The sequence below is a fragment of the Urocampus carinirostris genome, chromosome 12 (genome assembly GCF_059441175.1).
Source record: "Urocampus carinirostris isolate Australia breed hairy pipefish chromosome 12, RoL_Ucar_1.0, whole genome shotgun sequence".
NCBI classification, from domain to species: domain Eukaryota; kingdom Metazoa; phylum Chordata; class Actinopteri; order Syngnathiformes; family Syngnathidae; genus Urocampus; species Urocampus carinirostris.
In genome coordinates this window covers 7,401,892-7,429,449 of record NC_142360.1, presented here as the reverse complement: position 1 = coordinate 7,429,449, position 27,558 = coordinate 7,401,892, and the positions used below count along the sequence as shown (strand labels likewise).

At 40.7% G+C, this 27,558-nt stretch overlaps 1 protein-coding gene across 2 annotated transcripts; it reads left to right on the top strand.

Annotated features, from left to right (window-relative positions):
• Window positions 1–692: 692 nt before the first annotated feature.
• On the top strand, window positions 693–23,148 carry rx1 (retinal homeobox gene 1). 2 transcript variants are annotated; one of them, XM_088349907.1, is made up of 5 exons: window positions 693–900; window positions 3,832–3,939; window positions 4,014–4,355; window positions 17,205–17,452; window positions 19,520–23,148. In XM_088349907.1, exons 2-5 carry the CDS (start codon window positions 3,870–3,872, stop codon window positions 19,970–19,972), a joined length of 1,113 nt encoding a protein of 370 aa, XP_088206033.1. In that variant the 5' UTR covers window positions 693–900; window positions 3,832–3,869; the 3' UTR covers window positions 19,973–23,148. The 2 variants fall into 2 exon arrangements, with proteins under 2 accessions (XP_088206033.1, XP_088206034.1); XM_088349908.1 differs by lacking the exon at window positions 3,832–3,939 and having other exon boundaries at window positions 4,036–4,355.
• Window positions 23,149–27,558: the final 4,410 nt, after the last annotated feature.

Sequence of the window (27,558 nt, the reverse complement as noted above, 5' to 3'; positions counted from 1 at the left end):
CGTCCAGCAAACACCGGATTGTGGGCGCAGCCCTTTCTCTTTCCTCCAAAAAAACTTGTGAGACATAATGCAATTGGGTCCTGTTTACGTTCTGGTCCTGACACGTTTATCAAAACGGAAATGTTATGCAATAGTAAAGCAACCGTAAACTAAAATACTAGCTCTAAGTCAAGTTTTTGTTGTTGTTGTTTAAAATTCGAAAAAGTGGTAGAAAATAAAAAAGTAAGCAATTTTAAGGGGAACAAATCGATAGTCTAGCACGCTATACGATACTGTTGGTTGCAAAGTTTGATCTTTCTGAGGAACCGTTGTTGCATTCTCTAGGCTCACCACTAGATGTCACTTAACACGCTCACTGTACTTAACATTTACGGTCCACTATTTGTTAGTGTTTTTTACCCAGTAAATTGTTTCGCTTCAATTGTCAGTTTCCTTTCCCACAATGAAGTCCAGCGGTGCCAAGCCAAAACTTTTGTCCCTAAGACAAAGAATCCCTGAAAAGAAAGTTCAGTCCCGGCCTTCATTAGGCGAGACCCCCTCCCGCGGCCGTGAATGAAATCCACAATTAATATAACTAGTTAGGCAGAAAACGGTTGCCAATCACTCTTAAAGGGGAAGGATCCCAATTAATAAAGCCTTCCTGGTAATCCCCTGGTTTCACCTCCCCACCGGCCTTGTCCACTTCTCCCTCTTGCCTCCTCCTCCCCATTTACTCCTCTCCGCAGTGCTTGCTGGCTGAACTTTCTTATCCAGTGTCTCTTTTGAGTTTTATTTGGATTTTCGATAATCTCTTTTTGTAAAAAATGATGCACTATCTGAAGAGTGAAGAGTGGAACCTGGAGGAGTGAATGTGGACCAGGAGCATCAGTAATTGAGGCTACAGTTTTCCTTTAACAGCAGGTAATTTGAGATGCTACTTTTTTTCTCCTCATTGTGATTTCATAAAAGGAGTAAATAACAATTTTTTATTCACGTTGGGTTAAAACGTTTTGCTTAGAGCAGGTGTGTCCAAACTTGTAAGAAAGCAGGCCAGAATTTGTGAGCTGAATTTGTGTAAGTGCTGACTGTTCTGGCATTCTAAGAACAGTCTTTAATAAATTCACCGTTCGGGAAATGTTTGCCGTACTTGGCGATCAGCGTTGTAACCTCTTAGTTCGCCTTTGTAGCATTTTCATTTGACTCGTTAAGTGCTGCTCTGCCGTTAAAACAGCTTCCAGTTGCTTCCCCTTTTCACGCCTTCGTTTCCAGTTAGCTTTTTGTAGATGGCATGTTTTGTCTGGTAGCTCTTGATATATTCTTTGAAAACCGATACAGTCTCTTGGCAAATTATTGGCAGATGCAGTAGTTTCGGATTTCAGTGAAAAAATACTGTTATCCAATTCCCACTTGTCTCGGAATTCCATGCATCCATAGTCAGGTGCTCATATACAGTGTCTTGAAAAAAGATTACCCCACTCCAAGATTTATTTGCTTTTTGCATATTTGTCACTCACAAAGGTTTCAGATCATCAAACCAATTTTAATATCACATAGAGACCAAACAGGGTAATACAAAATGGAGTTTTGAAATGTTGATTCCATTTAATGAGACACCACAAAAATCTAGACCCTAGGTGAAAAGGTAATTGCCATTCTTGTTAAATCCCAAAGTAACTGACTAACCACGGTTTTGGGAAATGCGAGTTCAATTCCACATGCTACACCCAAAATTGATTGCCACCAGCTGTGTTGAAAAAAGAATTCACTTAAATTTATTGTGAAATAGGCTACAAAATATCAAGGACACAATTGACACGCCACGATCCAAATCCCCCAAAAATCAAAAAGAAATGAGAAAACAAGTGATTGAAATTTAGCAGTCCAGAAAAGTTCACAAAGCCATTTCGAAGGCTGTAAGGCTCCAGCGAACCACTTTCAGAGCCAGTAGGCACAAATAGAGGTATTGGGAACAGTGAAAAACCTTCTCAGGAGTGGTCGACCAACTTAGATTACGACAAGAGTGCAGTGAGGGTTCATCCAGGAGGTCAGAAAATAACTTCAAAACATATCCAAGGAATTGCGGGCCTTGTTGGCCTCAGTTAAGGTCACTGTTCATCAGTGTTGAGAATAACGTAATAAATAATGCCGTTACGCAATAGTGTTCTTTTTTTTCGGTAACTGGGTAATGTAACTCATTTATTTTTCCACAGTTACCGTTACTGACAGTCAAAGGCAGTGTTACCGTGAATAAAATGAGACGAGGCGTGTTGACGTGTAGGATGTTTACTTTCGTGTCACCTGCAAGTCAACCAAAACATACAATTGTAAACATCTGGGGACACACCAGGCATGTTCTGTTACAATGTGGCATTATGGGTTAGTTATTCTGTTATTAAGCACATAACATCAAATAGAGAGAGATATATAGTCGCTATACTGTTAACTTTTGTTGTGAACAAAATATTCGAAGTGCAGTTGCCTATGTCTACCTGACCAGTTGTCTGATTGTGACAGTTATATTTAATCTATTGAACTCACTTTATATTGTTTACTGCTAACTGTTATTTTATTATATTGTTTACTGTTTATTGTTGTTGCACTTCAAGTGTAGGATAAATCTGTTGCTGGTAAGTTGCAATAAATATTACAATGTTCTAACACAACTACTTGTCAGTTATTCTCTATTCAACAGACTTAAATATCCTGCTCAGAAATGTTCAAATTCTTTGACATACAGCAACTTGTTTTTAAAGAAACGGAAGTAGTTAGTTACACTGACAACTAGTTATTTTTACCATAAAGTGGTTAGTTACTAACTCAGTTTTTTTTTTTTTTTGAAGTAACGAGCCCAACACTCGTGTACATGACTCTGCTATAAGAAAGACACTGGCGGAAAATGGCACTATTGGGAAGGTTCCCAGGCAAACACCACTGCTGTCACAAAAGAACACAGAGTTGTCAAGAAAAGCATCTTAATTATCCTCTAAACTTTTGGAGAAACATTATGTGGACTGATGAGTCAAAAATTGAACTTTCTGGAAGGTGTGCAGCCTGTTACATCTGGTATAAAAATGACACAGTATTTGATGCCAGTATTAAAGCATGGTGATGGCAGTGTGATGGTCTAGGGCTGCTTTGCTGCTCCAGAACAAGGACAACTTGCTGTCGTTGACGGGAAAAGGAATTCTGGTGTTTACCAGAAGATCCTGAATTAGATTGTCTGGCCATCAGTTTGTGCCCTCACACGCAAGCGCTTTTAGATCGTGCAGCAGGACAACGGTTCGAAACACACCAGCAAATCCACCTCTGACTGGATCAAAAACTAAACAAAATAAAGGTTTTGGAGTGGCGAAGTCGAAGTCCGGATTTAAATCCAATTGAGAAGCTGGGGTGTGACATGCTAAAAAGAAAACTCCAAAATGGCAGATTTGAAACAACTTTGCAAAGAAGAGTCAGCCAAAATTCCTCCACAGCGTTGTGAATGACTCATTCCAATTATCATAAACGTTTGGTTTCTGTTATCTCTGTCAAAGGTGGCCAAACTCGCTTTTAGGTTCAATGGGCAATTACTTGTTTACATAGGGCCAAATTTGATTTTTTTTATTGTGCCCTAATAAATTGAATCAACATTTCAAAATAGAATTTTGTATTTCCTTGACTTTTGTTTGTGTGATATTAAAATTGGTTTTATGCAAAAAGCACAGAAATCAGGAGAGGGAAAATAATTTTTACGACGTTGAATATGAAAAAAATGTTTTGGGAAGACGTGCCTTAAAATTCAGTTCAGCTTATGGTTTCAAAAAGTTTATTGATATGTTATTGAGATTTAAATAGTTTTATTTGATTTTGCAGAAAAGTCGGGAGTTCTGGCGATAGCACCAAATTTAAAAATGAGCGTTTGCCTCTTATTGGCCCAAACTTGGAAAGTCGAGGAGATAAGACCCCCCGCCGCAGTTTCCAGTTAAGCGGATTTAGACGCACGTCAGGCTTCCTCCGAGGTAGCGAGGTGATCTCTGACCCCCCTCCTCATGTAGACCTCCTCCCCTTTGGCCCCAGGAGCCACGGAGGGGCCCCACACGCTCGGATGCATTTATCACTGGATACCATGAGCATGGTGGACGACAGCTGCCTCTCGCCCAGCAACTTCCACGAACTGGCCAAAGGTGTCACGGTGGGGGGCCACGTTCACAGCATCGACGTCATCTTGGGCTTCAGTAAAGACCAGGACTCTCTGCTGGGGCCCGCTGTGGCCCCGGGACCCCACAAGATGGCTGTGGAGGTATTGGGAGACCCCGGGAAGCATCACGAGTCCCATCCATCCTACAGTGGCAACCTGGAAGGTCTTCAGGACCAGAGTGAGGAGCAGCAGTTTCAGGGTGAGTGATGTTTGATTTCTATCGGCCAATCAGGGAAGGCGTTATTTACGAATAATCAAAAACTGATTTGTAACATCATGATGTTAATATTTTCTATGTTTTCCCACTGGAAAAAAAGGTAATCCGAAAAAAACAAAAAAGAACTTCACGAAACATGATTGGGATTTTCTTATACTTTAAAGCCCCATAGTGTGTAATATTTGACCACTAAATGGCAATGTTGCCTAATTTAACCAATGCCACAGCAAGCAATACAAATTTCTCGACCTATGATTTTCATACAAAAACAAACGTTTTTTTCTGTATGAATTTTTTTTTTTACCATTAGGAGGCACTAAATATAACAAACTGACCCTTCAAGACGAAAAACCAGGAGCAAAAGTAAGCGTTTGATATAACATCAAATAAGCAACAATATGAGAATAAAACAAGCACTTGATAAAAATGAAAATGACAAGGGATGTTTGATACTAAAACTAATACCAATAATGACGCTTCACTCTTGAATAGTCATCAATATAAGTATAGTAGTTCATGCATTTTTGCCTAGAGTCCATTACTAATCCCCCCATCTATATATATATATATATATATATATATATATATATATATATATATATATATATATATATATATATATATATATATATATATATATATATATATATATATATATATATATATATATATATATATATGGGCAGCACGGCGGCGCAGTGGTTAGCGCTTGTGCGGCACAGTCCATGTCGTGGGTTCAAATCCAGCTCCAGACTTCCTGTGCGGAGTTTGTATGTTCTCCCCGTGCTTGCGTGGGTTTCCTCCGGGCACTCCGGTTTCCTCCCACGTTCCAAAAACATGCATTTCAGGTGGATTGGCCGGTCCAAATTGTCCCTAGGTGTGAATGAGCGAATGAGTTGTCTGTCCCTGTGTGCCCTGCGATTGGCTGGCAACCAGTTCAGGGTGTCCCCTGCCCACTGCCCGGAGATGGCTGGGATGGGCTCCAGCCCCCCCGCGACCCTAATGAGGATAAGCGGTACGGCTAATGAGATGAGATATATATATATATATATATATATATATATATATATATATATATATATATATATATATATATATATATATGTGTGTATGTATGTATGTATGTATGTATGTATGTATATTACTAATGTATTATGTCTTTTGGTGCAGGTATTCTGTTTAAACTATCCACCATTTAAATATCCACCATTAAACTCATATACTGGTTCTTTTCCACCTTAATAATTATTCGATCAAAATGTATTTGTAAAGCACTTTTCAGGCAATAAATTTCCACCAAAGTGCTGTATAAGAACATTCAGTGTACAAGTCAAGTCATGTTTATTTGTGACGGCTTTAATGACAAGAAGTCTCAAAGGGCTGCACAGACCACAGATTATTGCTAACTACGGACTATTATTACACCATCCCCTGATCCAAAACCTTCATGAGGGCAAAGAAAAACTCAAAACCTTAACATGAGGTAAATGAAGAAACCTTGAGAGAAGACTGCACATAAGGTTAACCCCCTTCCAGGATGACCAAGCTGCAACGGATGTTGCAATAACAAATAATCAGGGTTGGGTAGGGTTACTTTAACTTGATTACTCCCAATTACTTTTGGATTACTCCAATACCAAATATGCTAATAAAAGACAAAATAAACTAAATATGAATAAAATTATGACTCACAACATGTGGTAAGCTTTCTCTCCTGGCTTTGATCTCCGTCAAAACTAACATAAAATGCGACAGAAACAAAATGAAAGTAAATCCAAACAGCTTGCCAACATCATTTTTGACGTTCAATGTATTCCATTACCCCCCAAGCCTGCACAAAATTTAGTAATTTTATTCATATTTAGTTTCTTTTGTCTTTTACTAGCAAATTTGGTATTGGAGCAATCCAAAAGTAATTGAAAGTAATTAAGTTAAAGTAACCCTACCCAACCCTGCAGATAATACACAGATACTGTATTGTCAACGTGAAATTTGGGTCATACAAAAAAAAAAAATTTAAGCATTTTTAAAGGGGCGTCGCTACTTCGCGGATTTTCACTTTTCGCGGGTGGTTTTGGTCCCCAATAACCGCGATAACCGAGGGATTACTGTATTTCTTCTTGGCAATTGGGATCACTAGTAGACCAGTATTTTCAGAGCGAAGGCCCCAGACCGGAACAAGTCCATGCATGATTTCTTATTCTACCAACAGAACCTTAAAATCACATCTTAAGTAAATAGAATACCCTTTTTTTTCTCCCCAACCACCAAATTAACATACCGTACGCACACAATGGTTAAAATAAAATACAACTCACAAAATGAATATGATTTTGGCAGGGCACAGACCAACCATGTGAGGAAAGGCACAGCCCTTTGAGACTTTTTGTGATTAAGGGCTATACAAATAAACATGACTTGACTTGTATTTATGTGAAATGGACAGTTTAAGAGGCCGACGAAATAGAAATGTCCATTTCAAAACACTATTCATGCTTGACAATGTAGCAGCTTTCAAATCATCATATTTTTTTGCACCAAATGAGCAGAGATTGGGAGATAAATTGACTCAAGATGTCGCCTGCGCTTGTGCCAATCTCATTTCCCTGTGGAATTCCCCCCTAATCTTCTCTCTTCCAGATTACAATACTCCAGCTTGCTTTCGTTGTTATGTTATGTGGATGTCGACAGTAATCTGAAGTCGTCATCATGTTTGTGACATAAACGTGAAAAAAGATTAATTTGAGGAAATTTAGGAGCAGTTTGACTTGGTATTTTCCTTGGTTTAGGTTTGGGGAATGAAGATCCAATGTTATTGTAGTTGTCTTGTGTCGCCCTTATAGAATAGAATAGAATTTTCCCCCTATTGCTCATTTTAAGTGGTATTTTTTTGTATTTATATGAATATATTACTATATTAAATGATATATTTTCATATTTTTAAATGTGACTTGTTTTACCGAAAATAGTCACAGTAATGCAAATATCGGGTTTTGGTATAAATTAAAAAAGTATAAGAAATGAGCTTTAAAATGATATTATAGTCAAAGGTTTATAATGAACCATTTTGAAGATATGCCCATTTGAATTACGGCCTTCCATCCACCTGTTTCTGAACGAAAACATGAGAAAATCATGCTTTTGCTTTTTTTGGTGTGATGTCAATTTAAGGTTTTACAGTTAAAGGGTTAGTCTAACTGTAAAGTTTAATAAATCATTTGTACACATATGAAAAAAGAATTAGACCAGACTGAAAGACATTTTTAGCACATATTTATTTAAATACACATTAAAATAACTTTCATTTTGTTTTCGAAAACTTTAATCGCTGTTTTTGTTACTTTACCTAGTACCTATTGTTTTTGAATGTCTTTCAAAATGTAAAAAAAAATCATGATTTTCCTCGTTTTTTTCTCAGTTATCGACACTTTAGTTAAAAAAAGAGCGTTGCGACTCGTTTCGGCAGAGTGGGTCACGCATTATTTATACAAATTATACATTATTATTTATATTATATGATGTAGAATTATTTATACAAATTATATTTTTACTTTGTCTTTTTAATGTTATTTTTATTTGTCTTAATTTTGATTTTTCTTACTTTACTAAACGTTTAATAAATAACCCCCAGAAAGTGTTGCGCCCAAGATCCGGTATTTGCTGGACACGGGAAGCAGGTCGCTCTGACACTCGGAATGTGCTCCGAATGCGGAAGTCAATCTTCCTTGGCGAGCGATGGCGGTGTCGGGGACGGAAAAAACGGGTCGGTAGCCGGGACAGGAGAGCAAAAACGTGGTCAGGGTCAGGGACAAAAAGAGGTCGAAATCCGTGACGGGAGAGTAGACGAGGTCAGGATCAAAAACGGGTTGAAGCTGGGGGACAGACGGGAGCAAAAAAACGTAATAGGTGGGAGTCAGGGTCAAAAAAGTCTTGCCTTGAATTAACTGAAGTTCGCAGACGGACTGACAAAAGGGGACAGACAGGACTGGGTATAAGTACTGATCAGGAGCCAATCAGAGTCCGCGGCAGTTCGCGTCAGAGGAACGGGCACAGCTGGGTCACATCAGTAATCATGACACAGAAATGTAACCAAAATTGTTCTTCTTTTTTTATCTGAGAACATATCATGGACATTTTCAGGAAACCTTTTTACTACATTTTTAAAGAATTTTACTCATAAACTAATAAAATCTGAAAGAATTGTTTACTTCACTCGAGAAAATATAGTAAATTAAGCAAAATAATGCTTGAATTTGTGAAATACCTTTTTTTATCTTACCTTACAAATAATTTAAGATTTGAGTAAAATAATAATACTTGAAAAGGGGAAATTTACTCTGCCCTTATGGTAAAAATTTATTTTCCGTCATTTACTATATTTTAAAGGGTTTATTTTTTTAAGAAAACCTATCATAGAAATTATACCTGGAGGATTAGTTTCTTATTTTACCAGATAAAGAAGTTACAATAAAAAATGACAAAATATTTTAGCTGAATAGGTATGAAATTATTATGAGTTCCACTCCCATCCTATGATTGTCAGGGGAGTCGATACAGGATTTTTTTTATCAATACAATCCAAGTAAATACAGGGTAGTATCTATCGATAGGGTGGCAGTAAAGCGCTCGTCTCGGGACCGAGAGGTGGCAGGTTCCATGCCCGGATTCTCCGAGGTAAATGTCAAAGTGCCCTGGAACCCCTGGAGCCCCCGATAGGCAGTTACGCGCTTTGTATGGCTGTCAACGCTATCGATGTGTGTGTGAGTGTGTGTGTGTGAATGGGTAAGTGTGAAGCACATTGTAAAGTGCTTTGGGAGGTCGCCAGTGACTTGAAAAGCGCTGCATAAATGCTGACCTTTTACCATTATCTACTGATTCCTTTGCAGGTTGGATAAAAGTACAAACACAAATTGTTTAATCTATTAACAAAAATTAATTAAAAAAAAAAAAAGTGAGAATAAGATAAAAAATATAATGATAAATAAAATGAAAAAAAAAAAATAATGATAATTATCCTAATATAATATATACTATAGTAATAATAAAATAAATTATAAAATAATGGGGGCAGCACATGTGCGGGACAGTTCTGAGGTCATGAAACCGAACCTTCCTGTGTGGAGTTTACATGTTCTCCCCGTGTTTCCTCCGGGCACTCCGGTTTCCTCCCACATTCCAAAAACATGTAAGTCAGGTTAATTGGCCGGTCCAAATTGTCCCTAGGTGTGAATGAGCGAGTGAGTTGTCCGTCTTTGGCTGGCAACCAGTTCAGGGTGTCCCTTATCCAATGCTCGAAGATAGCTGGGATGGGCTCCAGCACCCCCGCGACGCTACTGAGGATAAGCGGTGCAGATAATGAATGAATGAATAAAATAATGGATTCTGCTGTTTACCACATTATCCCGAAGGAGAACGTCCTCAAACTCAAGCACTCTTGCATCATACAGCAGGACAGTGATCCGAAACACACTAGCAAGTCTACCTCTAAATGGTTCAGAAAAACAAAATGAAGGTTCTTAAGTGGCCAGGTTAAAGTTCGGATTTAAATCCAATTGAAATACTGTGGTGTGACCTCAAACGGGCAGTTCATGCAAGACAACCCTCCAATATGGCAGATTTGAAACCATTTTGCAAAGAAGAGTGGGCCAAAATTCCTCCACAGTGTTGTGAAAGACTGTTTACCAATCATCGTAAACGTTTGATTTTCGTTATTGCTGCCAAAGGTGGCCCAACTCGCTATGAGGTTCAGTGGACAATTACTTTTTCACATAGGACTATTCTCATTGTGATATTAAAGTTAGTCTGATGATCTGAAACCTTTGAGAGTGATAAATATGCAAAAAAAACACTGAATTCAGGAAGGGGGGAACTCATTTTTCATGTCACTCACTGTATGTGATGATGTCACTCATTTGTACAGCATGTAACTGTCCAGCAAAGTCAGCCCTTGGATGCGCAACTTTTCCCAAGTTGGGTGTTGACCCCCCTGCCTCCATAACTCCCCCCCAGCCCCCTCTTTGCCACCAAACAGTGTGCAACCTTCAGACGGTGAGCCGCAACAGGGACAAGAGCTGGTCGCTGAACCACACCCGACCTCGGCCCTTTTGTCCCGGCCCCGTTTCTTTTGTGGCGGCCGCTTAATGAGAGCCGATAAGGCTGGCCCCGCGTCGGCCATTGTGACCCGCTCCACACTTGAAAGGAAACTAGACGGCTGCTACGTGGCCTGCTCCTTTTCCTTTTTTTTGTTTGGTTTCTTCCCCAAACAATGATGTCATGCAGGCCATGAAGTGGAACGTTCCGACTGGGAGCGCTCGGCCGTTTGTTCACAACTCGTGAACTCTACGGGGCGAGGCGGGTTGTGACCTAAAAAATATCCATGTGGCTTTCGTTTTGGCAAAATTTTTTGGACAACCACAAAAAAATGAGCACTTAACTCGTTTAATGCCGTAACACAAGGGTCCAGAACCTTTTTGACCCAAAGAGGCATAATATTTTTTTTGTAAGAGAGCCATACCTTATATTTTAAGACACATTTCAGCAAAACTGCCAAACCCACACCAAATCTAATCTTTCTGCACATTTTATTTTACTGTGTGACGTTAAAAAATTGATACAATTAAGGAAATAAGAAAAATTCCAGATCCGGTGTCCCATATCAACCAATATATTACTTTAAACTAGTTGTTGAGGCTTATTTTGACCTTCATTTTTTTAAATAATGGTTTCAAAACAATGTGCTAGCAGAGTTCTTTTGTAAAAATGTCACTAAATTTTACAAACAAGGATACTGATGTATCTACATTTGATGAGGTCAGCGCTGGGCAGAGAGAAGTGCCCTGTGTGCATAGCTTCGCCCGCCCCTACCGCTCACGCAATCAAATTGCTTTGTGTGCTTGGATGGCGTTTTTAGCAGTATACCGTTTGTTCTGTGGGTTTTCATCGTAAAGTGTATTAAAAGTGAACCTTAGTTTTTTAATGAGCTTCCATATAAAGAATACCTTAGCAACATACAGCCAAAACGGGGTCTATTGGTGTGACACTTTGTCTTTGATATTATCTTTATATACTGGACTAAACTACTCATACTTTCTGCACTATGTCAGCTATGCAAGCACTGGACTCGATTCCCCTCTGATCAGAAATGGAATGTCTAGATGAGGTTTGCATGGATAATATTTTATCCCCAAGCAATATATAATAATGAAAAGAGCCATATATGGCTTGCAAGCCAGAGGTTCCTGACCCTTGCCATAACATATAAATACATTTTCAGAAGCATTGTCACTGAGTGCAAAAACGTAACGTCTTGCTTTATTTTAATAAACTATTATAAAGGGTGGGCAGCACGGCGGCTCAGTGGTTAGCGCGTGTGCGGCACAGTTCTGAGGTCATGAGATCAAACCTCCTGTGTGGAGCTTGCATGTTCTCCCCGTGCTTGCGTGGGTTTCCTCCGGGCACTCCGGTTTCCACCCACATTCCAAAAATATGCATGTTAGGTTAATTGGCCTTCCGAATTGTCCCTAGGTGTGAATGAGCGAGCGAATTGTCTGCCCCTTTGTGCCCTGTGATTGGCTGGCAACCAGTTCAGGGTGTCCCCTGCCCACTGCCCGAAGATAGCTGGGATGGGCTCCAGCACCCCCGCGACCCTACTGAGGATAAGCGGTGCAGATAATGGAGGGATGGATGGATTATATAAGGGTGGTGCGCTGCTGTTCAGTAAGCATCAAGTCTCTGTGAATGATTTCAGTATGATTAATCACCATTAGAAGGCAGGGTCTTTTATCAAATATTTTTCCACACATTGAGGAAGCCCACACTTCCTGGTGGTCCGTCGTTTTCCCAGCGAATGATTGTGTGTTGGTCGCCTCAAATGGCGAGTAGGCATAGTGAAGCAGTCAAATAATAATTGAGAGATATGGAAAATGGGCAACGGATTTCAACAGAGATTCCTTTCAAAAAAAGATGACAAAGTCAAATCGTCTGATCGGATAGGGATGACGTTTTGTGCACGCCTGAGGGAACGCAGTCGCCTGGTATGTAATTTTTTTGGCCATTTGATTTTATTTTGTCCATTTTACTTGGGGAGAAAGATAAAGGGTGGAAACAAGTTTAACAAATCCGATTAGCAATGTTTACCAGCCTCATTGAGGTTGAGAGGATTGATGGATTCACTCATCTACAGTAGCTTAATGATGCGTGTGTCCAACTCGCAGCTGCCTGTCCGGAATGTCCACATTACATTTTATAGCAATTTGTGTGCTTTAGTCGTATTTCTTTATAACTGCAAGCTTTGTTTCCATGGTTATCATGTTATTGCTTTTTGTTTTAGCATTACTACAAGCTTTGGACCCAAAGTGAATAAATAAGGCACAAAAAATACACTAGTCTTACAAGCACTCAAGATTCTGTACTCAACAAAGATGGGAAAAGCATTGTGGGAGGGAGTTTGGTCAATAGTGTATCCGCATTTTCATGATAAAGTGACGTAAACCTATAGAAGACCACCCTTTTTTATAAAGACTACCAATAGCAGACAGGCATCTCATCACACACAAGAACACAGCAACGTTTTGGGGGGCATAGGAAATGATTTGTTGTCTAATAGTGGAAAACAATGCCGTAAAAAGGGGCCCAATAACATCTTAATCCCTACCTTAAAGTGAAAACGTTATAAGGCAGTGTCTCCGTTTCCTGGGGGTCTACTGTAAATACAATGTGTTTTAAAAGTCTTGGTTAATTTTTGACATTGAATCTCTCGGAAACTATTAAGGATAAAAAACATCTGGTAAATTCAGAGAGCTCGTAATCGATTATTTTACATAGAATGTTCAAAGATATTCAATGTGAGAACCAACGCAGCACACATCTAGCCGATACTAAAATCCTAGCCAAACCTGTCACAGCCTCTCATTGTCAATGGTTACAGCACCTTCCGTTTTTTTGTGCCTTCAGCTTATCTGGTCTTTTGGAATAGAGACCAATCCTTTTACAATCCACCCATTCATCGATTTCCTGTGCCGCTCATCCTCACTGGGGTTGTGGAGGTGATGGAGCCCATCCCAGAACATGCAATAGGGGAGGCTGCCGCAGCTAGACTTGAACCCTAGATCTCCGCATTGTGGGGCAGCTCACTGACCACCCAGCCGCTGTGACACCGTCATTTCACAAAGAAATCGTACAGTCACTAATGCCATGTCACTAACGATCTGAGATGGTGATCATTTTGCCCGGATTGTCCAATCCATCTGTCTGGAAATGTTGTGTTCAGAAACTCTCCAACCCTGAGGCTCCAGTTGGGATGCACCCCATTCTGTTAAATAATCCCCAAATTCTTTCTTACTCAATTTATCCATTGACCAGTTTTCCATTTTATTGAGGAATGTCTCCCTATTGCAGTTGCTCTTTCAAAGAATGGTCCGTAGACAGCTTTTTTCGAACTAGCACAAAGCACGGTCACCTTTGGAGAATCTTTCTAATACTCAATAAGCTCATGTGGTACTAAGTACCCCATTTGTACTTTGCCGTTTACGTGGAAAGTCGCCTCATTGCTAAAAACAAGCTGGTCATCAAATCTGTCATCTTCCATCTTCAGTTGCATTGAAATGCAAAAGTCTCGATGAGACGGTTTATCAGTTGCTTTTAACTGTTGTACTAACTGTATGGCGTCATATGCTGTCGTCTTCTTAGGACACGCCAAACGGTTGTTGTGGGACACTGAAGTTGACCTATTTTGTCTTCTGACCGATTAATCTTCTGTAATTGAGGGTTGTCCCGTTCTTTTAACCAAGCATAAGCCGAGCATGAGCACCCATCAGTAAATGAATTGACTATGCCGTCTCACAATTGACTTTCTCCGGTGGCTCCTTTCAGAATTTACATGACATGCACGTTGAACAACCGTCCAGGATTCAGTTTTTGCAAATTCAAGCATACGAAAGCCCTTTTCTGTTTGAGTGAACGCCATTAATAGGTCTGAAAATAAATAAAGGTCATGGGATTAAACCTTCCCGTGTGGAGTTTGCATGTTCTCAAATCCAGCTACCGGACTTACTGTGCGGAGTTTGTATGTTCTCCCCGTGCTTGCGTGGGTTTCCTCCAGGCACTCCCATTTCCTCCCACATTCTGAAAACATGCATGTCAGGTTAATTGGCCGGTCCAAATTGGCCCTGCTGAGGATAAGCGGTGCAGATAATGGATGGATGGATGAAATGCTGTGGTGTGACCTCAAACGGGCAGTTAATGCTAGACAACCCTCCAATATGGCAGATTATAAACCATATATATACTATATATATATATATATATATATATATATATATATACTGGACTGTCTCAGAAAATTAGAATATTGTGATAAAGTTCTTTATTTTCTGTAATGCAATTAAAAAAACAAAAATGTCATACATTCTGGATTCATTACACATCAACTGAACTATTTCAAGCCTTTTATTATTTGAATATTGCTGATTTTGGCTTACAGCTGAAAAAAACTCAAAAATCCTATCTCAAAATATTAGAATACTTCCTCAGACCAAGTAAAAAAATAATTTTATAAGAGCAAAACTAAATCAAACATTTGAAAATGTCCATTGATGCACTCAGTACTTGGTTGGGAATCCTTTTGCACGGATTACTGCATCAATCCGGCGTGGCATGGAGGCAATCAGCCTGTGGCATTGCTGAGGTGTTATTGATGCCCAGGATGCTTCGATAGCGGCCTTCAGCTCATTTGCATTTGTAGGTCTGGTGTCTTTCATCTTCTTCTTAACTATACCCCACAATTTCTCAATGGGGTTCAGGTCAGGGGAATTAGCAGGCCAATCAAGGACAGTGATGCCATGGTCAGTGCACCAGTTACTGGTGGTTTTGGCACTGTGGAGATCATGCTGGAAAATGAAATCCTCATCTCCATAGAGCTTTTCAGCAGATGGAAGCATGTAGTGCTCTAAAATCTCTTGGTACACAGTTGCATTTACTCTGGACTTGATGAAACACAGTGGACCAACACCAGCAGCTGACATGGCTCCCCAAACCATTGCTGACTGTGGGAACTTCACACTGGATTTCAAGCAACTTGGATTTTGCTCCTCTCCAGGCTTTCTCCAGACTCTGGCGCCTTGACTTCCAAAAGAAATGCAAAACTTGCTTTCGTCTGAAAAGAGGACTTTGGACCACTCTGCAACTGTCCAGTGCTTCTTCTCCATAGCCCAAGTCAGACGCTTCTTCCGTTGTCTTGAGTTCAGAAGTGGCTTGACCATGGGAATACGGCTATTGTAGCCCATTTCCCGGACACGTCTGTGAACTGTGGCTTTTGATACCTGGACTCCAGCTTCAGCCCACTGTCTTTGAAGCTCCCTCAAATTCTGGAAGCGGCTCTTCTTCACAATTTTGTTAAGGCTGCGGTCATCTCTCTTGGTTGTGCAGCGTTTCCGGCCACATTTTTCCCTTCCAACAGACTTTTTGTGGATATGCTTTGAAACTGCACTCTGTGAACAGCCTGCTCTTTGAAAAATTTCTTTTTGTGTCTTACCCTCCTGATGGAGGGTATCAATGATGGTCCTCTGGACAGCAGACAGATCAGCAGTCTTCCCCATACTTGTGATTTAGTTTACTGAACCAAGCTGAGTGTTTTTAAGGCTCAGGAAACCCTCGCAAGGTGTTTCGAGTTAATTAGATGATTCAGGTGATTAGTTGAATAGCCTACTTGTATACTTTTTCATGATATTCTAATATTTTGAGATAGGATTTTTGAGTTTTCTTAAGCTGTAAGCCAAATTCAGCAATATTCAAATAATAAAAGGCTTGAAATAGTTCAGTTGATGTGTAATGAATCTAGAATGTATGACATTTTTGTTTTTTTAATTGCATTACAGAAAATAAAGAACTTTATCACAATATTCTAATTTTCTGAGACAGTCCAGTATATATATATATATATATATATATATATATATATATATATATATATATATATATATATATATTATATATATATATATATATATATATATATATATATATATATATATATATATATATATAGTATATGTGCGGCACAGTTCATGTCTTGGTAACCTCCTGCGTGGGTTTCCTCCGGGCACTCCAGTTTCCTCCCAAATTCAAAAAACATGCATTTCAGGTGAATTGGCTGGTCCAAAATGTCCCTAGGTGTGAATGAGCGTGTGAGTTGTCTGTCCCTGTGTGCCCTGCGATTGGCTGGCAACCAGTTCAGGGTGTCCCCCTGCCCACTGCCCGATGATTGCTGGGATGGGCTCCAGCACCCCCGCGACCCTACTGAGGATAAGCGATGCAGCTAATGAGATGAGATGTAGATGTAATCTTTCACAAGGACAGATCTTCTCGAGATCAGTCAAGTTTCGGGGCTGTCGCTGAGAAACACGGAGATTGAGGTGCCGCCAAAGATTTTCGATTGGGTTCAGGTCTGAACACTGGCTGAGCCATGCTAGAACCTTGACATGCTACCTACGGAGCCACTCCTTGGTTTTACTGGCTGTGTGCTTCGGGTCGTTATCATATTGGATGACCCAGCCACGACCCATCTTCACTGCTGAGACTAAGGGAAGAGGTTGTTCCCCAGATAACACAGCCCCAGTCATCTTCTCTCTAATGCAGTGCATTGTGATTTCTGGGTTTTTCTTTCTTTAGTTTATCTCTCTCACATTGGACATGCACCTCCGATGAAAATTTCAGACCCCTCCATGATTTCTAAGTGGAAGAACAAAATAACAAAATAGCAGGGTGTTCAAATACTTATTTTCCTTACTGTATATATGTATATAGAATGAAGATTATCCCTATCATTTGTCTCAGATGCCGACCTCTTCACCAACAAGTGCGAGGAGGAACTGAGAAGGAGCGTGGAGAGCGATGACGGTGGAAAGTCGCCTTCATCGTGCAAAGACGATCTGCCGAAAAAGAAGCACCGGCGTAACCGGACCACCTTTACCACTTACCAGCTGCACGAGCTGGAGCGTGCCTTCGAAAAGTCTCACTACCCCGATGTCTACAGCCGCGAGGAGCTCGCCATGAAGGTCAACCTGCCCGAAGTCCGAGTCCAGGTAGAGCTGAGGGCCTTGGTTTTCCATTACTGTATCTCTTGGCTTGTAATACGCAATTGACTTCATCGTTTGGTTGGGGGGTGCGAATTACACTCGGGTTTGACTTATGTGTGAAATTATTAATACATTTTCATTAATTTCACGTGTTATTTTCACACTAAACCACAAGAGGGTGCTCTAGGCCTGTGTTGATCATTTCAACATAGCGGGCGTTGTGCCCAAAAGTGCTCCCCTGCATAAAATACCCTCCCCTTAGCATACATCACTCACGCAAATGTCACTAAAATGATATTGTTTCTCATTTTCTTGGGATATGTCATAAAAAAACTGGAGAATTCCCGTGGCAATTGTGACAGTTCTGTCATCATTAGCATGTAATCATTATCATTTAGCCGTCAGCATGTGGCCATAAGTATGTAGCCGTTAGCATGTAGTCGTTAGCTTACCGGACAGTTAGCAATGTGTTGCGCCTTAGCCATTGACAGTTTCAGACAACAACCATTTTAAAACGCCAGTGTGTAATATACAGTGAGCCCTAGTGGTGTAACTTTTTCCGTTTTGTTAAACCACTGTTAATTCAAGTTTTACACAAATGCTATGTCATAAACATTATTTCAGGTATAGAAATTTGCTTTTGTATCACAACTTCACAAGGTTTCTTCATTTCTTTATGCTAAGTTTTTCCTTGCCGTCATGTAGGTCTTAGATCAGGGGATGGTGCTTCTTGTGATTAAGGGCTATACAAATCAACATGAATTGAATTGAATTGAAGACGCTGCCATGTAGAAGACATTTTACAACTACAGAAGCTAGAAAGACCATTTTCTGGCTTTGGCACATAACAGCCACTTACCGCAAACAGCTGAGTACCCAATGTGATGGTTGTGAGTCCCGTGATCCAGGCATCTGGTGCATTTTTTTTCACATTTACCTTGTCTAGCCACTACTATCAGCCACATGACTGTAGGTTTTGGCTTGTTGCTAGCCACTACTCTTAGTGTTAGCTACTCCCTCTTTGTCCTTCATTGTCCTCTCCTCACCTTTCACTGCTGATCTGAGTGATTTGATTCAGGCATCTTCCGATATTATTTTCCCACTCTTTCCTTGTCTAGCCACTCTTTTTAGACACTTGGCTGATGGCTTGATGCTGGGGCTAGCTGTTATTGTTAGCTGCTCCTCTTATTGTTATTGACACCAAGTTCCATAATTAACACATTTTCCTCTTTGTTGCCCAATGTTTCCTTCTCCAGCCACTCATGTTACCAACTTGGCTGTCGATTTCGGCTAGCTTTTTAAAAAATTATTATTAGCTACTCCTTCTTTGTCCTTTAATGTCACTTGCCTTCACAACTGTTCATGCAAGCGAACATGGCAGATTCCATGAATCCTGTGATTCAGGCATCTTCCACTTTTTTCCCAATGTTTCATTCTCTAGCCACTTATATTAGCCACTTGGCTGGTCGCTATAGTCATGCAAGCTAATGTTGCTGTGTCGCGTGATTCAAACAATTAGTTTTTTCCATAGTTTCCCTCTCTAGCAACTTATTCTAACCACTTTGCTGCAGGCTATAGTTTGCTTCTACCCATGGTGATGCAATGGAACATCGCTAATTTCCTTAATTCAGGGTCCAGAGTCTCATTCGCTCTTGCAATATTTCACTGGCCTTTTTATTAGGTTCCCCTGCTAGCTCCTAGAGTTAGCTGCTTCCACCATCCATCCATTATCTGCACCACTTATCCTCAGTAGGGTCGAAGGGGTGCTGGAGCCAGTCCCACCTGTCCTCAGGCAGTGGGCAAGGGACACCCTGAAGTGGTTGCTGGTTCCACCAGTTCTCACAAATCCCATTTATTCGCTAAGTCCAACCACTCTGGGTGTATAAATCCCTCACCTTCTGTAGTGTGCCTTCTTCAAATACACGTGCTTTAGCTCCATTCCAAGCTACAACGACCTAGCAGTGACTTATTACACATTGTTTTTTAACACAGAACCATTGCTAGATTCAGATCTCAAAAATTCCGTCTCCCATTTAAAAAATTCCCATGTTAATCCGATATCTTCCCCACCAGGTCTGGTTTCAGAACCGAAGAGCCAAATGGAGACGCCAGGAGAAAATGGACGCCAGCACCATGAAGCTCCACGACCCGCCCATGCTGACCTATAACCGTCCGCCGCCGGTCCACGGTGCCATGGGCCCCATGAGCACCGCCCTCCCCTTGGACCCATGGCTGAGCTCCCCTTTGTCCAGTGCTACGCCCGTTCACAGCATCTCGGGCTTCATGGGGCCCCCCCAAGGCCTCCAGACCAACTACCCCGGCCATGGCTTCCTCAACTCCGGCCCGCATCCGTCCATGGGTCAGGGCATGCAGAGTATGGCGCCGCCGCCCTACCAGTGCCCGGCGCCGTACTCCGACAAGTTCCCGCTGGAGGACTTGGACCAGCGTAGCTCCAGTATTGCTGCGCTGAGGATGAAAGCCAAGGAACATATTCAGTCTATGGATAAAACCTGGCTACCCATGTGAATAGCAAAAGGAAAATATTGTGCAAGAGCTAAGGATTTTTTTTCTTTACATTTTTATTATTTCCCTCCTTTTTTACATTACAAAGACATCAAACCGATGAGGCTGATTTTGCTTTTGAGCGTCCCTTTTTGAATGTGCAGCAATGTTTTACAATATCTTCGTTAGTTAAACAAATCTTGCATGTAGCAAGTGAAAACAAACGGCTGCTGTGAGGCAAAAAAAAAACGTTTTGCTGAGTTTCTTGTGCTTGAGTGGCCGTTGACAGCCCGGCGTTGGTTGGCTTGGAGGACATGCAAGGAGTCACCCCCACCGAGTTCAGCTTTTGTTGGCTACAAATGATCCGAGTGAGTCTTCTTTGTCCGTACTTGAGCCAGGGGTGAACGGGAGAACTCTAGCAATGTGTTTCTCAATCAAAGGAAGGAGCATCGATCGAAGCTGCCATGATCGTTAGTGACATGGCATATGGCTGGAATCGGCCATTTTGCCTCTCAATCTCCACTAAAAATAACCAGCGACATCTGGGTAAATCGGTGGGCTGTGATTAGTTGTTACCCGAGCAATTGTGATGTCATTTTCATATGAATTTTGAAATGTACCACTGATGTAAAAAGAGGAACCATTGTCCTTACCAAGCCCTTTGACCATATGTACACATTGCAACAAACAGCATGTTACAGGTTATAATAATGATGACCATTTATCAGAAATAACCACTTGTATCATATCTCAGAAAACAAGTGAGCTTTAATGTTAGAAATGTTCCAATCTAGTCACATGGAAATTATTTTATACATGGATGCAAAATATTTCTAAAACACGTTTTCATTTGCCGAGAATTGCGTTAATACCGCTGCACTTCTTGGCCTTGTACGTGTTTTATAATGGGCATTTTCCACACTAAAGATATCAAATCTCTGAAAACAGGTAATACCAGCTCAGTAGCCTAGATGGTAGTGTGCCCGCTTTGAGACTGGGAGGTCGCTGGTTCGCGCCTCGACCGAGGCATACCTAATTGGTATAATGGCGGCGCCCTCTGGCTGCGGCTGCATCGACCCGCTACAACGGGTCAGGTGTATCGACATTTCGTTCTGTGTACATTGTTACAAAGAATGACAATACAAAGGAAATTATTATTATTATTATTATTATCTCTCATCGGTTGTTACCTGAGCAACTTGTGATATCATTTGCATACGTGTTTTGAAATTGTCCTTCTTTGTAATCTGGAATTTCTTTCATGTAGGAATGCAATATTTTGCAGAAACAAGTCAAGTCATGTTTGTTTGTGACACCCTTAATCACAAAGAGTCTCAAAGGGCTGCACAGACCACAGGTTATTGCAAACCACGGACTATTATGACACCATCCCCTGATCTAAAACCTACATGAGGGCAAATAATACACAGATATTGTCAACATAAAATATAGATTATTCATATGCTAGAGAATATAATTGTGTTTTAAGCTTAGATTTAAACATTTCCACTGAGGTTGCAGATCGAATCTCAGGGGGAAGAGCATTCCACAGCAGCGGGGCCCGAATGGAGAACGCTCTCGAACCTGCGGATCTCTTCTTGGCTCTTGGGATCACTAGTAGACCAGCAATTTCAGAGCACAGGCTCCGGACCGGAACATAGGGGGAAATTAAATCTGAAAGATATGAGGGAGCAAGTCCATGGATGATTTTGTATAATCCCAACAGAACCTTAAAATCACATTTTAAGATAACAGGGAGCTAGTGCAGGTTAGCTAAAATCAAACATCGTTTTTGTTAGCGGGAATTTCTTTTATTAATAGTTTGTTAAAAGAGGTACCTCTGTTTTTCCATATGTCCTTGCAAAGGTGAACTTAATAACGGGGATATGCCTCCAAGCAGCTATTCAATATTATTTCAACTTTTTGTCAACTAAAAATTACCAATCACATCTTGGAAAACATGCTATGTTTGATTGGTTGTTGCCTCAACAACTGTGATGTTATTCTCATACGTATCTAAAAATGCTTTTGTAAACGTGCGTTTATTTCATCTAAGGATGCAGGATATGAAAGAAACGATTGGTTGTTAGGCAAGCAACTGTGATGTAATTTTCATTTGAAGAGTTTTTAAGGCTTGACATCCCCTTTAATTATTTTGAATATAACTACGAACAATCAGCTGCTTAATTTTACGTTGTATAGCATTTTGTTTTCATGTGGTTATTCGAAACTTCTGATTGGGCCTAAAACCGTGGACAATTAAGTATTACCTTGCACATGTTTAATTTGGGACCACGATTAAGCCAAAGGTAATAGACAAAACTGCACTAGTTTTTGTTTTTTTTACTCTGTGATGCTTGTTTTGTTCTAGAAATAGTACTAGACGTCATTTATGTCCTTTTTTGAGAAGTTGTACTTGGAAATAAATCTAGTTTCCTAGAAAAGGTGTCGCCCCGTTCTCACTTTTATGTTGACCCGTTTGCCCATTCCCACAGTTCCAACTTCCAGGACATTTTCTGGGGGAAATCCAAGATTACGCGAGAATAATCGTTATCATCTGACATACATGCGCAGGGACGTTTTTCTTTCTTTTTCCTTGTGCTTGTCACTTGTGCTTGTGTATTTCTTTTTTTTCTTTTTTTTTCTTCTCCATAGCTGGATGGCAGGGTGCCAGCCCGTTAGGAAGATGAGACGCCAATCAATCAGAGCTTCCCAGGGGGGCCTCTCGCCTCCCTCATTGGCTCCAGCCCCCATGCAAACCAGCGAGGCCCGACTCAGGCATGTACAAGGACGCCTATGCAACACTTTCTTGGGCAGATGGACGAGCATAAGCTAGCGGGCGCTAGGATAACCAGTAAGAAAGGGGATGTTTACATGTTTGTGTTAACATCTCGACAAAGATATTAGCCTCTGGATTACACTTTCACATTTAGGGGGGGAGGGGTTCTGTTGTGATGATTTAGCTGTAGTGATTTAGTGTGGTGACTAACTGTCGCTGTTTCATATGGAAGGCCAAAATTGCCAAAATGAAATAAAATTAAACAAAAATCTGTAATTATTATCTAATAGCTCTATCTGGAAAATAAGGTGCCAAATTTGTACTTATTATTCTTTAAAATCAATTACACTGATCATATTATATACCAGAATTTTATTATTTAAAAAGACGAGGACTATCGAAAATCTACCACATTTTCAAATTTAAACCACACCAATAAAATCTTTACTGGTATTTTAGTCTACGGCTGCTTTATTTGGAAGCAAGACAAAGTATTTTTTTCTTTTTTAGATATTCTTGAGACAGATTGGGTTTTGAATATAGAAATAGAGTGCGCAATAAAATATACCGTTTTTAATGTCAAAAGGTTGTCGCGTGTGCATTAATAAAAAACAAGAGGGAAAAAGATGTTTATGTGTTGCATTGAATAGGTGACTGCTTTATTTCACGGTTGAGTCAATGCAGTTCTACACCTGAACCAACTCGCCATACACACATTACTGTCCTTTAGCAGCCAGAGAGATCATTTGGTTTTTAAAAATGATACATTTTAATTAAAATAACCTAGAGACTCTTTTTTTTTTTTTTAATGACACAAATTTTTGTCTGGCCGCATTGAATAATCCAGCGGGCTTTAGTTATATGTATCTGTTTGTTTGTTTTTGGTTGGTGGATTTATTTTAATCTTTTGTGTGATATAAATCCAGCGAGTTGAACCAATCTTGAGCTTGAAACAGAAACTGCAGTTCCACAGTAGCCCAGATGTGTCAGTCATGAGCCAAGAAAATCGACTACCTCCACAATGCTCCTTTAAGACTGTTCGAAACTGATCTCTTTCTGGCTGTCTGATTTTTTACCTGGAATATGAGTCATGAGTACACAATCCTTATTTAACACTAAATAACTGAAGAAAAGGAAAACTGAAGCATAAAGATTAGGGAGCAATAAAAGTGTGGGAAAAGAAGGAAGGATGGAGATGGTGTTGCAAAGAGGAAGGTTGCGTTGGGGTGGGGATGGGGGCTCATAGGAATTAATGATGGAGAAAATCCCCCAATTAGAGCGTTTTCCTGTGTTGCAGGATGAGTTAAGGGCAAGGTTCTTTGACAGCCCCCCGGGTGGGGGTTTAGTACCTAGGCCGGACCAAGCCAGGCCTGAACGGGCACCGACAGGCTGGACCACTTGGCACTGGTCAGTTTTTAGGCATGAGTTGACTGGCACAGAGGAAAGCATGAGAAAAGAGCAACGACACACAAAAGTCATTCAGCACGTTCATTTTGCAACCAGTTTCCTGATTGGTAGAAAAGAAGAGCATTTCATGTTATTTAGAAAACAAAATAAATACAAATATTAAATAGAATAGGGTTGTCAAACTTATTTTCACTGAGGTCCGCATTAGCGTCATAGCTGTCCTGGATGGGCCAGGTAGAATTTTTAACCAAAAAAGGAAAATCTAAGGTATAGTTGTTCTTCTGTGGCCCTCTTCAAAAATCAACTACTGGGTAAAACAAAATGTACTTTTATTTCAGTGCTTTTAAATAAATACAGACACAATTTTAGATAGGACTACTGTCAAAGGACCCCTGCTTAGGGCATAGTTGTCCTTGTGTGCACCTGTTCAAAGATCAACTGATAGGTAAAAACAAAATGTATTTTTAGTTCTGTGCTTTTGAATAGATATTTGAGAAGGTTCGGATGAAAGGGTTTCGGGACCGCTGGGTCGGATATAATTTTAGATTATTATCACAGGACCCCATCGGAAAAGATAGTTGTCCTTCCTTGCGCCTGTTCAAAAATCAACTGTTGGATAAAACATAAAACTATTTTTATTTCACCACTTTTAAATATTTGTGGAAATCCTGATCAAGGGGTTTCAAGGTCCTAACAGGCTAGATATAATTTGTAACCTAAAATGGTCTGTTCTGAAAGGAATATACTAAGGCATAGTTGTCCTCTAGTGCGCCTGTTCAAAAATTAACTCCTGGGCAAAAACTATATGTATTTTCATTTAAGTGCTGATACATATTTGGGAAGGTTCTGATGAAAGGTTTCTTGGTCTAGACTTCAGGTCTAATAGAATTTTAGATATATCCATCCATCCATCCATTATCTGCACCGCTTATCCTCAATAGGGTCGCGGGGGTGCTGGAGCCCATCCCAGCTATCTTCGGGCAGTGGGCAGGGGACACCCTGAACTGGTTGCCAGCCAGTCGTAGGGCACACAGAGACAGACAACTCACTCGCTCATTCAGACCTAGGGACAATTGGGACCGGCCAATTAACCTGACATACATGTTTTTGGAATGTTGGAGGAAAGCGGAGTGCCTGGAGGAAACCCACGCAAGCACGGGGAGAACATGCAAACTCCACACAGGAGGTTCGATCTCATGACTTCAGAACTTTGCCGCACACGTGCTAACCACTGCGCCGCCGTGCTGCCCGAATATCAGATATAATCACTGTCAAATCAAACATGTCTAAAGAAATAGTTGTCCTCACGTTTGCCTGTTTGAAATTCAACTGCTGGATGAAAACAAACTTTTTTTTTCTATTTAATTTGCTTTTAAATAGATATTTGTGGAAGTCCAGATTAAAGGTTTTCTGATCCAGAACTAGTTATTTTCAATTGTGCCTGTTCACAAATCAATGCTAATCTATTTCAAAAGTGAGGGGTCTCAGTAATAATTGGTGATGCATGTGAGATATAGACAACATTTAAAATGTCCGAATGTCGGTTTTCAATTCCCTTAAGTGAAAATCTGAATAAATCTAAATAAAAAATAAATTAAACACTTCTAATGTCAGAGTTTGGTTAGGATAAAAAAATGTCAACAGTTTGAACAGTTACAGTCCAAACCAAAATTTGCTGTCAATTAGACAGAAAAGCTCAAGTGCAAAAAGGACAGCCCACGAACTAATCCCCACAATGCACAACAGTCCTTGTGTCCGTCAAGAACAACAGAGTCCCTAATTACTAATTGATTAATTGTGGCCCCCATTATTTCACTCCGCCGGCCCCGAGCAGATCTGAAAAGGCCGCGGCTGGAGTTAACAGTCTTATTGGGGTAGACGCGTTCTTCGCCGGGGAAAATAGCGGAATTAATTGGGTTTGATTCCGAGAGCTTTTCAATGGGACAGCTTTTTCGCATGACATAATTGGAGGTCACTGGGGGGGCTTGCTTGGCGCCAGTCTTGCTTGGGTGTGTCTGTGAATGAGACAGACAGAGAAAAAGAGGGGTGCATCACTAACTTGTAGAATGTATCCAATTTCTATAGGCTCCCTCGCTATAAAACATATAGTTTATCGGATCTCTTTGTGGGGGGGTCATTGAGCAATTATTGACACTACACTTGCTACTGATAAAAGTACAGTGACAGTATTGTGTGCATGGGATTAATTATCCGTTAAAGAGTAGTTGAATGGAACATTCTTTTATACTTTTAGGGAGGGATGTGTTTAGATTTGTGTCTTGATTTATGCGTGGCCATTAAGTCTTGGGAAGCATGTACTTGTCAGGTTTTGGCATGGATCCCATAAGATTTTAGAAAAGGACTTATTTTCAGGTCCAGAACAGAAACAGGACCCAATTGCGTTACATTTCTTACAAGTTTTATTGAAGGAAAGAGGAAGGGTTGTGCCCACGATCCGGTGTTTGCTGGACGCGGGAAGCAAGTTGTTCCCGTACACGGATTCTGATCCGAACACGGAAGTGGATCTTCCGTAGCGAGCGATGGCGGGACTGGGAGACCAAGGCGGTCGGGGTCAGAAACGAGTCGTAAACCAGAACGGGAGAGTAGACGTAGTCAGGGACAAAACGAGGTCGTAAACCGGGACGGAAGAGCAGACGTGGCCGGGATCAAAACTGGTCGTGAGCCGGAGACAGACAGGAGCAAAAACGGGACAGGTGAGAGTCAGGATATACACTGAGGTTCGCAGACGGACTGACAACGGGGGATTGACAGGAGTGGGTTCAAAAAGTGACAGGGAGCCAATCAGAACCAAATGAGCGGGCACAGGTGAATCACATCAGTAATCGTGACACTTATTTACAAAAACGGTATCGGTATCGATTTCAGGACCCACCATTCCAGCCTAATGACAAGCCTCAACTGTAAATGTAAATGGTCTGCATTTATATAGCGCTTTCCAAGTCAATGAAGACCTCCCAAAACGCTTTACAATGTGCTTCACACTTTTCCCTTTTACACCCTAAGTAACCAATAGCAGCGTCAGCCATGCAAGGCAACTACCTGCTATCGGGGGCATTAGGGATTCAATGTCTTGTCCAAGGAGGAGCCGGGAATCGAACCTGCAACCTCTTGATCCCAAGCTCTACCTCCTGAGCTATTGCTGCCCTCAAATGTATCAAATGAATGAATTGTGCAGATAATAGAACATATTCAACTTTTTTTCACAATCCCCAAAAAAACAGCACTTCAAGTACCGTGCATACTCGCTTATAGGCCTACATCGCATATAAGCGACCGCCTGAAACTGCTTTAAAATACGCACATACTAAAAAAGATTCAAAATATTAATAAAGCGTGTACCTAAACATCGATAGTCATTCATGTATGTAAGGAAGAACAATATAAGAGTAAAGAGCTAAAAATA

Bases quoted from the DNA above. Each gene is read 5' to 3' on its own strand.
- rx1 (XM_088349907.1), top strand. From the start codon at position 3,870: ATGAGCGTTTGCCTCTTATTGGCCCAAACTTGGAAAGTCGAGGAGATA. The intron at 4,356-17,204 runs GTGAGTGATGTT...CATTTGTCTCAG, and splicing joins TGAGGAGCAGCAGTTTCAGG to ATGCCGACCTCTTCACCAAC. The intron at 17,453-19,519 runs GTAGAGCTGAGG...CTTCCCCACCAG, and splicing joins TGCCCGAAGTCCGAGTCCAG to GTCTGGTTTCAGAACCGAAG.